General features: G+C 42.2%; 1 protein-coding gene across 2 annotated transcripts in view; it reads right to left on the bottom strand.

The window, feature by feature from the left end:
* The window catches only part of copg2 (COPI coat complex subunit gamma 2), a 103788-nt gene that overhangs the window by 76794 nt on the left and 12986 nt on the right, over positions 1-14008 (bottom strand). For both annotated transcript variants that reach the window (XM_072280276.1, XM_072280275.1), the window contains exons 2-3: positions 4068-4120; positions 575-655 (exon numbers count right to left, since the gene is read on the bottom strand). In XM_072280276.1, coding sequence (XP_072136377.1) covers positions 575-655; positions 4068-4120 — 134 coding nt within the window. The remainder of the gene's footprint in view (positions 1-574; positions 656-4067; positions 4121-14008) is intronic.

Raw genomic sequence — 14008 nt, forward strand, 5'->3', positions numbered from 1 at the left:
TCCTCACCTGCCTTTCAGCTCCCACTGATGCCTATCCTCTTTCCCTTTCTCCCATAGTCCACTCCTCTTCCAGCAGATTCCTTCTGCTACAGCCTATCTTTTCCACCTATCACCTCCCAGATTCATACTTCATCCCCCTCCCACCCACCTGACTTCACCTATAGTTTGTCTAACTTCCCCTCCCCCCACCTTTTTATTCTAGCGTTTTCCCCTTTCCTTTGCAGTCATGACGAAGGGTCTTGGCCCCAAACTCTATACACTTCCATGAATGCTACCTGGCCTGCTGAGTTAAGAGGGTGGTACATGTGTGGAATAGCACAAGCAGTAGATTTGGGTTCAGTTGTAACATTTAAGAGAAGTTTAGATATGTACAGTACATGGATGAGAAGTATGGAGGGCTATGGTCTGGGTGCACGTAGATGGGACTAGACAGAAAATCAGGCTGGCATGGACTAGATAGGCCGAAGGGCACTGTTTCTGTGCTGTAATGCTATATGACTGAAAATGCTATTCCAACAAATTTTTTCCAGAGTACTAGCATTCCTTGTTCCAAAGATATGAAGAGCAGTCTAACCTGGTTTATCAGGTACAGGATCTTGGTCAAAATGTGAGCACATTTCCGAGGATTGATAGGAGTTTCATTAAAAACTCGAGCCTAAGGAGAGAAAATAGCAAAAATTAGTGTTTCTTCTATTTCATAAATAATCTTAGCAAACTAAGAATTAGCATAGAGGTGAGATAGGTCATGATACAACACATAAAATTACTATTAGACCCAAGCTCATGTTTTAATTTACCTTCTCCATCTCCTCTCCAGAACAGAGAAAGCTGGAGGCTACCACACAAAAGTCTTAAGCAACATTAAGCATTCATTTGGCTGATATTTGGGTGTCAGGAGGAGTGGGGTGAAGGAGACCAAGGTGAACCGTGAATATAGAAGTTAATACATCTCAGAAAGTCTTTGGAATCTGAAGATAACCGCCACACCAAAAAAACCCATTTGTACGGATTGTTTAATGGAAACAAGATGCATGCAGGTTAGGGGAAAAACATGCTTAAGTAGCAATACGAAGTTGAATGGAAGAAGGCTGCTGTAGAGAATAAACACTGATAAGGACAATTTGGGCTGCACAGTCGTTGCATTTCTCCAATTTCTATGTAATTTAAACACTACAGCTTGACACAACTGAATGATTTTACTACACCATCTCAGGATGCAGTCAGAATCAATCAAAGGCAAGAGTAAGAGTGTTTTTTCTTCCAATGCATTAGTCAATCAGATTTTGTTTCTAAATGACACACATAGAATTATGACCATTAGCTTGTTGTTTAAATATTGTAGCTCATTTAATTTACAATTTAAATTCCTCAGCTGCTGTGATGACATTTGAAGCTGTATTCCCAGCTCATTAGTCCACTGCCAACACAATACCACTATAAATCGTCCACAGGATGTGTGACAGCTCAACTTGGGTCTTGCAATTTAATCAACGCCCATCTGTCTGCCACTTTCCACTGTTTATTTTAATCTCCTGTTGACACTTAAATCTGGTCAACCTGCACTGGGACAGCCCCTGACACCGGGGTCTCACTTCCCACTACTGTTGACATTTACTGGGAACGTTGTACACGAAGGGCTCGAAGCATTGTTGAAGATCCCGACCACCCATCCCACAATCTCTTTGACCCACCATCATCAGGGAGGAGGCACAGGAGCATCAGGACGAGGACTGCCAGACTGGGTAACAGCTTCTTCCCTTAGGCTGTGAGACTACTGAATACCCTGCCACCACCAAGGTCTCATCACTAGGACTGAGAGCTGTTTACATGTGCTGCAATCTACATGAATTTTGAATTAAATGTTATTAACTTATTTGAGGTAATATTTTGTTTTACGTGCTGTGTGTGATATATGTTTTATCAGTGTATGTCATATATATGTGGGGTGTATGGGGTGTCAAGGAGGGGTAGCACCTCTGGTGGGGGAACATGTCGCATCCTTTTCAGGGCGGTTAGTCCAGCTTTGGTCCCCACCTGGCACTCAGCTCTCACCTGTGGCTCCCCGTAGCTGTTTGCATGCGACAGCGGCCACACCCCGGGCAACGGCCTCGACAAGCCGGCTAAACCAGGTGAGGGTAGCCGACGGGTCTCAAACCCTCGGTGAGATAGGGAGTTGTCTATCCCAGCATGTGAAGACAGATTCTGGCGGATTGAGCGGACGAGACCTATGGAAGGTCCAACGGTCAAGAAGGCGGTCTCTGCAAGCGCTGTGGAACGTGTCGAGCAGGACAAGACACAGAAGACGTCCTGGTCATCCACTGCGCCTAGTCCCATCTCCAGCCGTCTCGACTCTGTCTTGCCACTGGATCCAGATGGGAATTGGGAAGAGAGAGTGAGGCTGACGCTGCGCAACTCTCCCTCACTTAAATCCAAATCACGCGCTAGTCTCGACACTGTCATTATGGTGTCGAGGTCCTCATCGATGTCAATGATGGACAAACAACATATATATGTACAGTCAGAGGACAATAAACTGGAACTTGACAAATAACTGAATGAGAAGGCAAATGGTTTGAACATTTTTGAGAGTCAAAGATAACCTGCTTCCACCCATATTCTGTGCAACCCAAGAAAGGTAACAAGGACAATAATGAGATCTACTCAGTGGCCACTTTATTGGGTACCTCCTACACCTAATAAAGTGGCCACTAGATGCATGATCATGGTCGTCTGCTACTGTTGCCCATCCACTTCAAGATTCAACGAGTTAATGGGTGCTTTTCTTCACCTTTGGGTTACACTAGGGTTGGTGGTGTTGTTAAGAGGGCGTATGGTGTGTTGGTATTCATCAACCATGGGATTGAATTCAAGAGCCACGAGATAATGTTGCAGCTGTACAAGACCTTGGTCAGACCCCACTTGGAATACTGTGTTCAGTTCTGGTCACCTCACTGTGGGATGGATGTGGATGCTGTGGAGGTAGAGCAGCGGAGATTTATGGGGATGTTGTTGGATTAGAGAATGTGTCTTATGAGAATAGGTTGATTGAACTTGGCCTTTTCTCCTTGGAGCAACGGAGGATGAGAGTTGACCTGATAGAGATGTATAAGATGATGAGAGGCATTGATGGTGTGGATGGCCAAAGGTTATTTCCCCAGGGCTGAAATGGCTAACACAAGGGGGCATAGTTTTAAGGTTCTTGGAAGCACCTTACACTTTATTAGATATATCTGCTTATTTATATGATCAAGTGGCACCAATTCAATGCATAAAAGCATGTAGATATTGTCAAAAGGTTCAATTGTACAGAGCAAACATGAGAATAGAGAAGAAATGTGATCCAAGTGACATTGACAATGGAATGATCATTGGTGACAGATGGGATGGTTTGAGTACCTCAGAAACTGCTGATCTCCTGGTATTTTCATGCACAACGATCTCTTGTTCTCACACCATTCTTAGTAAACACTAAAATACACCCAGTGAGCAGCAGTTTTGTGGGCATAAATGCCTTGTTAATGAGAGAGCTCAGGGGAGATCGGCCAGACTGCTTCAAGCTGACAGGAAGGCAACAGTAACTCAAACAACCACGTGTTATGACAGTAATAGGACATAAAACAAAAATCTACAGCACACTTACAGGTCCTTTGGCCTACAAAGTTGTACCAACCATGTAACCTACTCTAGAAACTGCCTAGAATTATCCTACTGCATAGCCCTCTATTTTCCTAAGCTCTGTGTGCCCATATAAGAGTCTCTTAAAAGACCCTATTGTATCTGTATGATACACCACCATTTCTGACATGTGTGGATTCCACACATCCACCACTCTTCTGTATGAAAACTTTGCTCCTGACATCCCCTCTGAAATTGGCTAAATGCAGGAAAATGGCACTGGCTTAGATTGGAATCCTGGCAAGCATTGATCAAATGAGCTGATGGGTCCATTTGTAAGTCATAGGACTCCATCACTGCCTAATGAACATGGAAAGACTAGCTGGTCCAAATTCTTTAAGTTTTGAGAGTGCAGGACTGGAAAAATGAGGTACATCAAGATCAGTGCTTACCTCCTGCAGTACAGTACTCTTCTCCAAATGCTGAAATGGATTTGAGCCCCCACCTGGGGAAGGAAACAGGAAAATATAAAAAACCATCATGACATAGTATACAGGAGTAACAACACACTACAACAGAATATCAAAAATACCCCAGGATTCTCAACAGAGTACTGAAACAAGAAACCCTAACTGACTAGTTCAGGTTCCAGGAAATATGTAAAATTATGAATCTAAAGGAGGTTTATGTTGTGGAACAAATGAAACCTATGCCCGAGAAACAAAGATTGAGCTGGTGGTAGAAGACCACAAAGATAAACCTGCACTGGGAATTTTGGATGATTACTGAAATTTAATGAGTGATGGTATAGCAGCCAAATCAGAACAAGGGTGGAATAATATAGGAGGAGAAAAAAAAAGGCAGGATGGTCCACTAACTGTTGAAAATGGGAGGCCAGAAACTCAACAAGCCAGGCCGAAGTTAGGAGTTTACCAACACTAGATTGGGCATCAGTTGCTGATGGGATTCAGCAGAGGATGGAATCAGGCAAATTTTCGAAGTGGAAATGAGTGTTCCAATAGTGAATGGAATGTGAAGTTAGAAGTTCCAATTAGGCTCAGGAAGAACACCCAAGACACGGGATCAACAGTAGGACAGAAAACTCATTCTTATCACACAGATAGAGAAATTCATGTCCCACCTGTGCCTCTTCTGCCTGGGTTATAAACTGAACTTTTATTACAACAGTGAAGCAGTAAATTCTTAAGTGTTCTCTTGCATTTTTATACTCAAGCATCTCATTTGTTCCTTCCTTTTTCCAGGGCCTCTCTCTCTTGAAAACCTATATCCTTGCCTTTTATTCTTACAGAAACATACAAACTCTGTACTCTCAAAATTTTACTTTTGAAGGCCTTCCACTTACAAGTATACCTTTGCCAGAAAACACACTTTCCCATTAACCAACCTATCCCAATCCACACTTGCCAGATCCTTTCTGATCCTTTCTTGACACAAATCTGTCACTTACTCTGTCTAGTTCTTAATAAGAGATCTATGCACTCTCTAGCTAGGACCTCTATATACTGATTAAGGAACCTTTCCTGAACACATTTGACAAACTCTTTCCCGTCCAGCCCGTTTACAGTATGGGAGTCCCATACTGGTAAATTAAAATCACATACAATCACAACTTTATGTTTCATACAAAAGTCTGCGAACTCTCTACAGATTTGCTCTAAATCCCGCTGATTGTTGGGTGATATATAATATAGCCCCATGAACGTAGTCATCCTTTTCCAATTCCTCAGTTCTACCCATACATTTTCAGTAGACCAGCTCTCCGGTCTGGGCACTGCCATGACATTTTCTCTAACCAGTAATGCCATCCATCCCCCTTTAATCCCTCCCGCTCTTTCATGTCTAAAGCAATGGAACCCTGAGCCACCAGTCCTGCCCCTTTGCAACCAAGTCTCATTAATAGTACAATGTCACAATTCCACCTGCTGATCCATGCCCTTTCCTAGCACTGAAATATACATAACTCAGAGCATGAATCCTACCATTCTCAACCTTACAACTCCTTACTTCTGTATGTAGGCACAACCACTTCACCATCTGATCTGATAAAGTAGGTAAAAGGGTTAACACTTCATTAAACGACAGCAGCCTGATCTTCTGAAAGAAACCGCTGATGATCAACAGATCTGCTAAGCCATGCTGAGCCATATTTCTTCTTGGAGGTAGCTAGCTAGAGTTTCAGGATGCTTATCTCCTTGTGCATTCACGCGTAGAGATAGGACCACTCTAGCCTGTTTCTGTATGTTCTGTCTATTATGCTTATTTTGTAACTTGTCTTTTGGGGCCATCATGTAGTGGATAACTTTGACTCCAGCCTGTCTTGTGTGGGAGGTATCTGAACAAGTATATCTGTGTTTTAAGAGGAATTGTTAGTTCGTTGGTGGATCGGGCAGGAACAGTCACAGACAGACTATTCCTGTTTGAGCGACTAATTGAGTAAGCCCCAGGTGCTTTGAACTTATACGGTCTCTGAGTGACTTCAACCAGATTCAACTTCCACAGATCTGGCACTCTGATTCCAACCCCCCCAACTCTAGTTTAAATCTCACCCTCCCTCCACCCACCCCACCCTGTGCAGCACTAGCAAGCTTTCCTGCAAGAATATTAGTTCAGGTGCAAACCATCCCTTCTGTACAGGTCTCATCTTCCTTGGAAGGGGGTCCAATGGTCAACTGTGTGAAGCTTGATGTCACATTTTGTCCTGTAATTTCCTTTAAGGTACCTTGGGACATTATAAGACCACAAGATATAAGAGCAGAATTAGGCCATTTGGTCCATCGAGTCTGCATAGCATTCCCTAAATATTTACAGTGAGCGAAGATGAACAGTGTCCAAGCATAGAGACAATTTGCATGAATTATGCCATCTATTTTATGAACCAACAGATCTGATTATATTGGCAACATCGGACTCTGCCATGCCAATCACACCTCAGGAATCAGCACCTCAAACTCCTCCTGGATCCACAACCTGATGACTTGAACTATGAATTGTCCAACTTGTGGAAAGCTGCTCCCCCTCCATCCACAAGACATAGGGGTAGGATCAGGCTATTTGACCCACTGAGTCACCTCCAACATTCTATCATGGCTGATTTATTTTCCCACTCAAACCATCACCTGCCATTTTTCCCCAGAACCTTTGATGCCCTTATTAATCCAGAACTTGTCAACCTCTGCTTTAAATACTGTAGATTCTGACTAAATGGGTCATCAGTTAATCAGGAAAGCCACTTATTTTGGACAATTCTGAAAAAACAAAAACATTGAGAATATAGCCAGGATTCCCTTCATTTATTTGAGATGCTTAATTGGGACATAGTTTCTAACTAGCAAACACGAGGAAATCCGCAGATGCTGGAAATTCAAGCAACACACACAAAATTGCTGGTGGAATGCAGCAGGTCAGGCAGCATCTACAGGAAGAGGTACGGTCGACATTTCGGGCCGAGACCCTTCGTCAGGACTGTCCAGGGATCACAACAGCTATTTCTGTAAACTCTCCTGCCAATGTATCATAGTCATGGTACCCTAGATGCAGTGTAACCTGGTTTTTTTTAAAAAACACAGCTGAAACACATGTTTTATCCCTCTGAACACCAATGCTCAAGACAGAAAATAAAGCTCCATTAAGCATAGTAAGATCATGAGCTGTGATGGAACCAACATACTGATAACAATGCACAGCCTGGTTAGTGGAATGGAAAATATTCAAAATCTGGAAGCGCCACTCTCAAAAAAATATCAACTATATTTTATTTTAAAAGGAAATGAGCAGATATACTAGATTATAAGATGTAGGAGCAGAATTAGGCCATTTGGCCCAGCAAGTCTGCTCCGCCATTCAATCATCCTCTCTACCCCATTTTCCTGCCTACTCCATGTAACCTTTGATGTCCTTTTTAATCAAGAAGCTATCAACCTCCACTTTAAATATATTCAATGACTTGCCCTCCACAGCTGACTGTGGCAATGAATTCCACAGATTCACCACCCTCTGGCTAAATAAACTGACCAGTTGCCAGCACTATTTTTTAAAACTGTGCTTATGTCCTACTTGCAAAAGTGAAACAGAAAAGCACTCTCATATCCGTATACAAGTCACTCTCTAAGAAATTAGAGCATATAATTAAGTACATTCTAGAGGAAGGAGAGCATCAAGCTTATTGAGGTAGGTTAATTGGATACAATAAACTGCCTCTGGTATGTAATCTCTGGTGGGCTGTGTTAAACAATGGAATTAGTGTAAAATCAGTGTTTGAGAAGGGCTTGATACCATGCTGTATAACTGTATCTTATTTATCCTGCCAGATGGGTGTTAAAGATCCCTGGGCTTTTCTTAAGTAAATCACAGTAGTTCACCCAGTGTGCAGTCCAGCAATTTTCCCTCAACCATACACCCAGCACAGATTATCTGATCATTTGCAGGAGACCCCCCACGTTACGTTTTCCATTTCCAGAAAAGACTTTTCAATCATGTAAACTCATTATCTACACTTGTACCAAGAAATACATGCAGAAAATAAAATAAAATGTGATGCACATATTCTATAACAGCAAGTTTTTATTCTATATCCCAGGCATTTTGGAAGTGATTTGTAAATTTGATAAGAATGAAGTTTGATTACCTAAATTGCTTTAAAACAAATGTCACCTTGTTACTTATGGAGTCTCTATGCAAAAATAAGCTACAGCATTTCCAGCACTACAGAAGTAAGTAAATGCACTTCAGAAGTGCTAAAGTGCACTATAAATATACTTTGATCAAAAATTTTATGTATAAATGGGAGCTTTTCTTCTAGTGAACTTGAAAATGTTCAAAATCAATTGCTAAGTTTTAACAAAAATCTACATATCATGGTGAAAGCAGACTATCAGTGTCACACAATATTAAATTTTGAAATAGAACTATCAAACTACAGCTTAAAGCTATATATTTTGCCATTCAAACCATCTACTAATTTTCTAATGCGCTGACGGTTAACTCTAAAATATCACATTTTAACTGTTTCCACAGAATGTTAAACTGACTTTCATGAGATGACACTGTAACAAAGCTGAGTGTCAGTGTATTTTTGCATTATGTCACTATAATTTACACGTAGATCAGAGACAGGAACAGGACAAGGAGAGACTCTTGCAGAAGAACAGAGATGCTGTTGCACTTGTGAAGAGAGAAGCTATTGGTGGTGAGTGACTGCTACCAAAATGTCATTAATGGAACTACACAAGTGGATCTCACCCAAACGGGGAAAAACATAGGCAAACATTGGAAGACAATGTGCAGTCAGGTGTACAGTTGAGAAGAACAAGGATAGTTCTGATAATAGGTAAATCTACCTGAAACTTTAACTCGTTTCCTCTCTCTGCTGATACCATCTCACTTAACATTCCCAGTACATTATTTATTGAGATACAGTACAGCATAGAATAGGCCTTTTGAGATGCACCACAAAGCAATCCCACAATTTAGTCCTAGCCTAATCACAGGACAACGTACAATGACCAATAAACCTATCAACAGGTATGTCTTTGGACTTTGGGAGCAAACCCACGCTGTCACAGGGAGAACGTACAAACTCCTTGCAGACAGTGGAGGGAATTAAATCCAGGTCATTGGTACTGTAAAGTGTGTGCATATGCTACCATACTTCAGAGACCATAGACTACCTTTCCAACAGTCTCATGGATTAGGCAAAGAATGTCACTGATAATATTGATCAGAGATATTTAAGTATTGAGATAGGATCCCAGACCTAACTAAGGATTTAATACCGTTGTACAGGTAGGATAGGCATGGACTTTTAAGACTGCAACTACAAAGAGAAGGAAAAATCATTAAAATCATCAGCACAGTATTTTGCAAGAATGAAAGGGTAAAGGGATTTTTCTTTTTAATTCAGAAGGATACAGATTTTAATGTGGGCTCAGGAGGGCAAACTCAGGTCATTTGATTTTGATTCAACTTTATTGTCATTGTACCAAGTACAGATACAAAGCCAAAGAAATGCAGTTAGCAACACAAGCCCAAAGTATGATTGATCCACCCCCCGTACTTAACAGTTGGGGAGGTGTCTTTTCATGAAATTCTGCTCCCTTTTTCTCCAAACATACCTTTGCTCATTGCAGCCAAAAAGTTCTATTTTAATTTCATCAGTCCACAGGACTTGTTTTCAAAATGCATCAGGCTTGTTTAGGTGTTCCTTTGCAAACTTCTGACGCTGAATTTTGTGGTGAGGACATAGGAAAGGTTTTCTTCTGATGACTCTTCCACGAGGATCATATTTGTGCAGGTGTCACTGCACAGTAGAACAGTGCACCACCACTCCAGAGTCTACTAAATCTTCCTGAAGGTCTTTTGCAGTCAAACAGGGGTTTTGATTTGCCTTTCCAGCAATCCTACAAGCAGTTCTCTCGGAAAGTTTTCTTGGTCTTCCAGACCTCAACTTGACCTCCACAGTTCCTGTTAACTGCCATTTCTTAATAACATTACGAACTGAGGAAACGGCTACCTGAAAACGCTTTGCTATCTTCTTATAGCCTTCTCCTGCTTTGTGGGCATCATTTATTTTAATTTTCAGAGTGCTAGGCAGCTGCTTAGAGGAGCCCATGGCTGCTGATTGTTGGGACAAGGTTTGAGGAGTCAGGGTATTTATAAAGCTTTGAAATTTGCATCACCTGGCCTTTCCTAATGATGATTGTGAACAGGCTATAGCCCTAACAAGCTAATTAAGGTCTGAGACCTTGGTAAAAGTTATCTGAGAGCTCAAATCTCTTGGGGTGCCCAAACTTTTGCACGGTGCTCCTTTCCTTTTTTTCGCTCTAAAATTGTACAAAACAAAAATAAGACACTAATCTTGCTTAAAATGTTGAAAAGAATGTTTCATCTTTAACTTTATGACATTTGGAGATCAGTTCATCTACTCACTTAACTATTCACAGTAACAGAAATTTTGACCAGGGTTGCCCAAACTTTTGCATGCCACTGTATATGTGCCTGAGACTTTTGCACAGTACTGTAGAATTTCAGATGGCGACAAGGAGGCTTACAGGAGTGAGACAGATCAGCTGATTGGTATCGGAACAACAATTTTACACTTAGAAAGAGCAAGGAACTGATTGGGAACTTCAGGAAGAGAAAGTTAGGATAGCATGCACTAGACCTCATCATGGAAAATGTGGGTCTAACATTGATGCAAACATGAAGCAGGCACACTCCAGTTGTACTTCATTAGGAGTTTGTGGAGCTTTGGCATGTCACTAAAGACTTTCTGTAGATACATGGTGGAGATCACTCTGACTGGTTGTATTATGGCCTGATTCAGCCAGCTCCATCAAAGGCACAGACTTCCCTACCATCAAGAGCATCTTTCGGAGGTGGTGCCTCAAGAAGGTGATGTGCATCACTGAAGTCCCGCAACATCTGTGACATGCCCCCTTCTCATTACTACAATAGACGCGGGGAACAATACTACAGTGGCGCAGGGAACATCCCACTGGTAGAGGGAAGAATGAATTCAATTAAATACCAGCAAATTCTGGAAGCAAACATCACACCATCTGTAAAAGAAGCTTTTACAACAGGATAATGATCCTAAAGACACCTCAAAATCCACAATGGACTACCTCAAGAGGCACAAGCTGAAGGTTTTGCCATGGCCCTCACAGTCCCCTGACCTAAACATCATTGAAAAATCTGCGGATAGACCTCAAAAGAGCAGTGCATGCAAGACGGCCCAAGAATCTCACAGAACTAGATAAGACTTTTGCAAGGAAGAATGGGCGAAAATCCCCCAAACAAGAATTGAAAGACTCTTAGCTGGCTACAGAAAGCGTTTACAAGCTGTGATACTTGCCAAAGGGGGTGTTACTAAGTACTGACCATGCAGGGTGCCCAACCCTTTGTTTTGGGCCCCTTTTCCTTTTTTGTTATTTTGAAAACTGTAAAAGATAAAAATAAAAAAGTAATCTTGCTTAAAATATTAAAGAAATGTGTCATCTTTAACTTTATGCCTTTTGGAAATCAGGTCATCTTTTACTTGCTTAGCTATTCACAGTAACAGAAGTTTTGACCGGGGTGCCCAAGCTTTTGCATGCCACTGTATATAGCTAGGGTGCCTAAAACTTTTCCACAGTACTACATTTGTCAATACGGAGCCGTAAACAAGTTTCTAAATCTGGCGGGAACAAAGGACGGTGGGAACGGTGAGGCTGGAGCACCATGGGAGGGGTGTGGGACCAGTGGCATAGGAGTGCCAGAGCAGACACATCCAGTGCCGAGACCCCAAGCAAAATAATTTGATTCCAAACAATTGGTTTATTGATTATTACAGTTCCCGTATCCTCCCCGTTCCCCTTCCCTTTTCCCAACCATGATTCCCCTCTCCCTGCCCCCTTTCCATTCTCAATCCACAATACAGACCCATATCAGAATCAGGTTTATCACTCACATATAATGAAGATTTGTTTCTTTTTGCAGCAGCAGTACAGTGCAATACATAAAATTACTAGTGAACTGTGGAAAAGTCTTAGGCACCCTAGCTATATATAGCTTTTGCACAGTACTGTACCTACTACAGTGGTGTCACCAGAACATTTATCATAGGCATTCAGGCTGTGCTTAGCCAAAGTCAAGACCAAAGAGTACAGCAGTGGGTTAAGTACCCCACTGAGATGCAGCTGTGTTGACAGTCAGCTAGAAGTTATTACCCATCTGCACTAACTGTGGTCTCTCAATAAGCAAGATGAGGATCCAGTTGCAGAGAGTAGTACAAAGGCCTAGGCTTTGAAGCTTGATTATTAGTACAAGGGAATGATGGTGCTGAACATCAAGCTACAGTACTGTACAAAAGTCTTAGGCACTCCAGTGTGCCCAAGACTTTTGCACAGTACTGTAGTAATTTTATGCATTGAACTGTACTGCTACTGCAAAAAAAAAAAATCATGACACATCAGAGTGATGATAAACCTGATTCTGACACGATCTCTATTGTGGACTGAAAGCGGGAAGGGGACAAGGAGAGAGGAATCATGGTTAGGGAAAAGGGAGTGGGAAGCACTGGAGTGACATTCTAATGAGATGGTAATTTGTTCTGCTGACATGTTAAAAATTAGACTTCAAGCTAAGCTCTGCTGGCTTGTGCACCTGAAGAATGGGATGTGGTAAAACAGGCCAACAAAATGTGAAACTACGGTTGAAAAAACGAGGGGCTATCTCATCCTGTACATCGCCTGAGGTAGATGACCTTTGGCCTATTAAGGCAACCAAGGAGCCTTTGTCTTAAAATACCACTGTTGCTGGGCCAGTGACTATAGGGGTAGCTAAAAAAATTGTTTCCTGCTACATGACAGAAAGGGTATAAAAAAAGATTCTATCTGTGTGCGGAGAGAGACCACTGGTACGGACCCATTTGTGCCCGAGAAGTGCTCTCTCTCCAGTAGCGAGCTACTAATAAAGAAGCAGTTGCTTTATCTCCCATAGTACTGTGTGTTCTTGCATCAGATAATAATTAGAAGTAAGGTTTAACAATTTTCCTTCCTTTTATATCATGATACTAATGATCAATAAACCAATTGTTTGGAATCAAATGATCAATAAATCAGTCACTTGGAATCAAATGGCCTTGCTTGGTGTCACAGGGCTAAGTGTGTCTGCACTGGCATCACCCCTCTGCCCTGCCCCTGGCACTCTTCCTCTGCCACCGGTCCCACATCCCTCCTGTGGCGCTCCATCCTCCCCATTCACAACATCGTTTGCTCCCACCAGACTTACAAACTTATACACTGCTCCACATTGACAAATACAGTTCCGTGCAAAAGTCTTAAGCACCGTGGCTACATGTGCCTAAGACTTTTGGACAGTACTGTAAAATTGATGAAGAGTAGTCTGATGTCTGTTTTGCTGTTGTGCAGGTCCTTCAAAGCTGAGTGGAGAGCCAGTGAGATTGCATCCACTGTTGACCTGTTGTGGCGGTAGGCGAATTGCAGCGGGTCCCAGTGCTTAATCAGACAGGAGTTAATACTAGCCACAACCAACCTCTCAAAGCACTTCATTACATTAAAAGTGAGTGCTATTGAGTTACTGAGGCAGCTCACCACAGAGTCTAGCCCTGTGGCTCAGAAGGGTAGGGAAAGGAAGAGGATGGCAGTAGTAATAGGGGACTCTATAATTAGGGGGTCAGACAGGCGATTTTGCGGACGCAGGAAAGAAACTTGGATAGTAGTTTGCCTCCCAGGTGCCAGGGTCTGGGATGTTTCAGATCGCATCCAAGATATCCTGCAATGGGAGGGAGAACAGCCAGAGGTCATGGTACATATTGGCACCAATGACATAGGTAGGTAAAGGGAAGAGGTCCTGAAAAAAGACTACAGGGAGT

Source organism: Mobula birostris, chromosome 16 (assembly GCF_030028105.1).
Source record: "Mobula birostris isolate sMobBir1 chromosome 16, sMobBir1.hap1, whole genome shotgun sequence".
Classification (NCBI taxonomy): Eukaryota; Metazoa; Chordata; class Chondrichthyes; order Myliobatiformes; family Myliobatidae; genus Mobula; species Mobula birostris.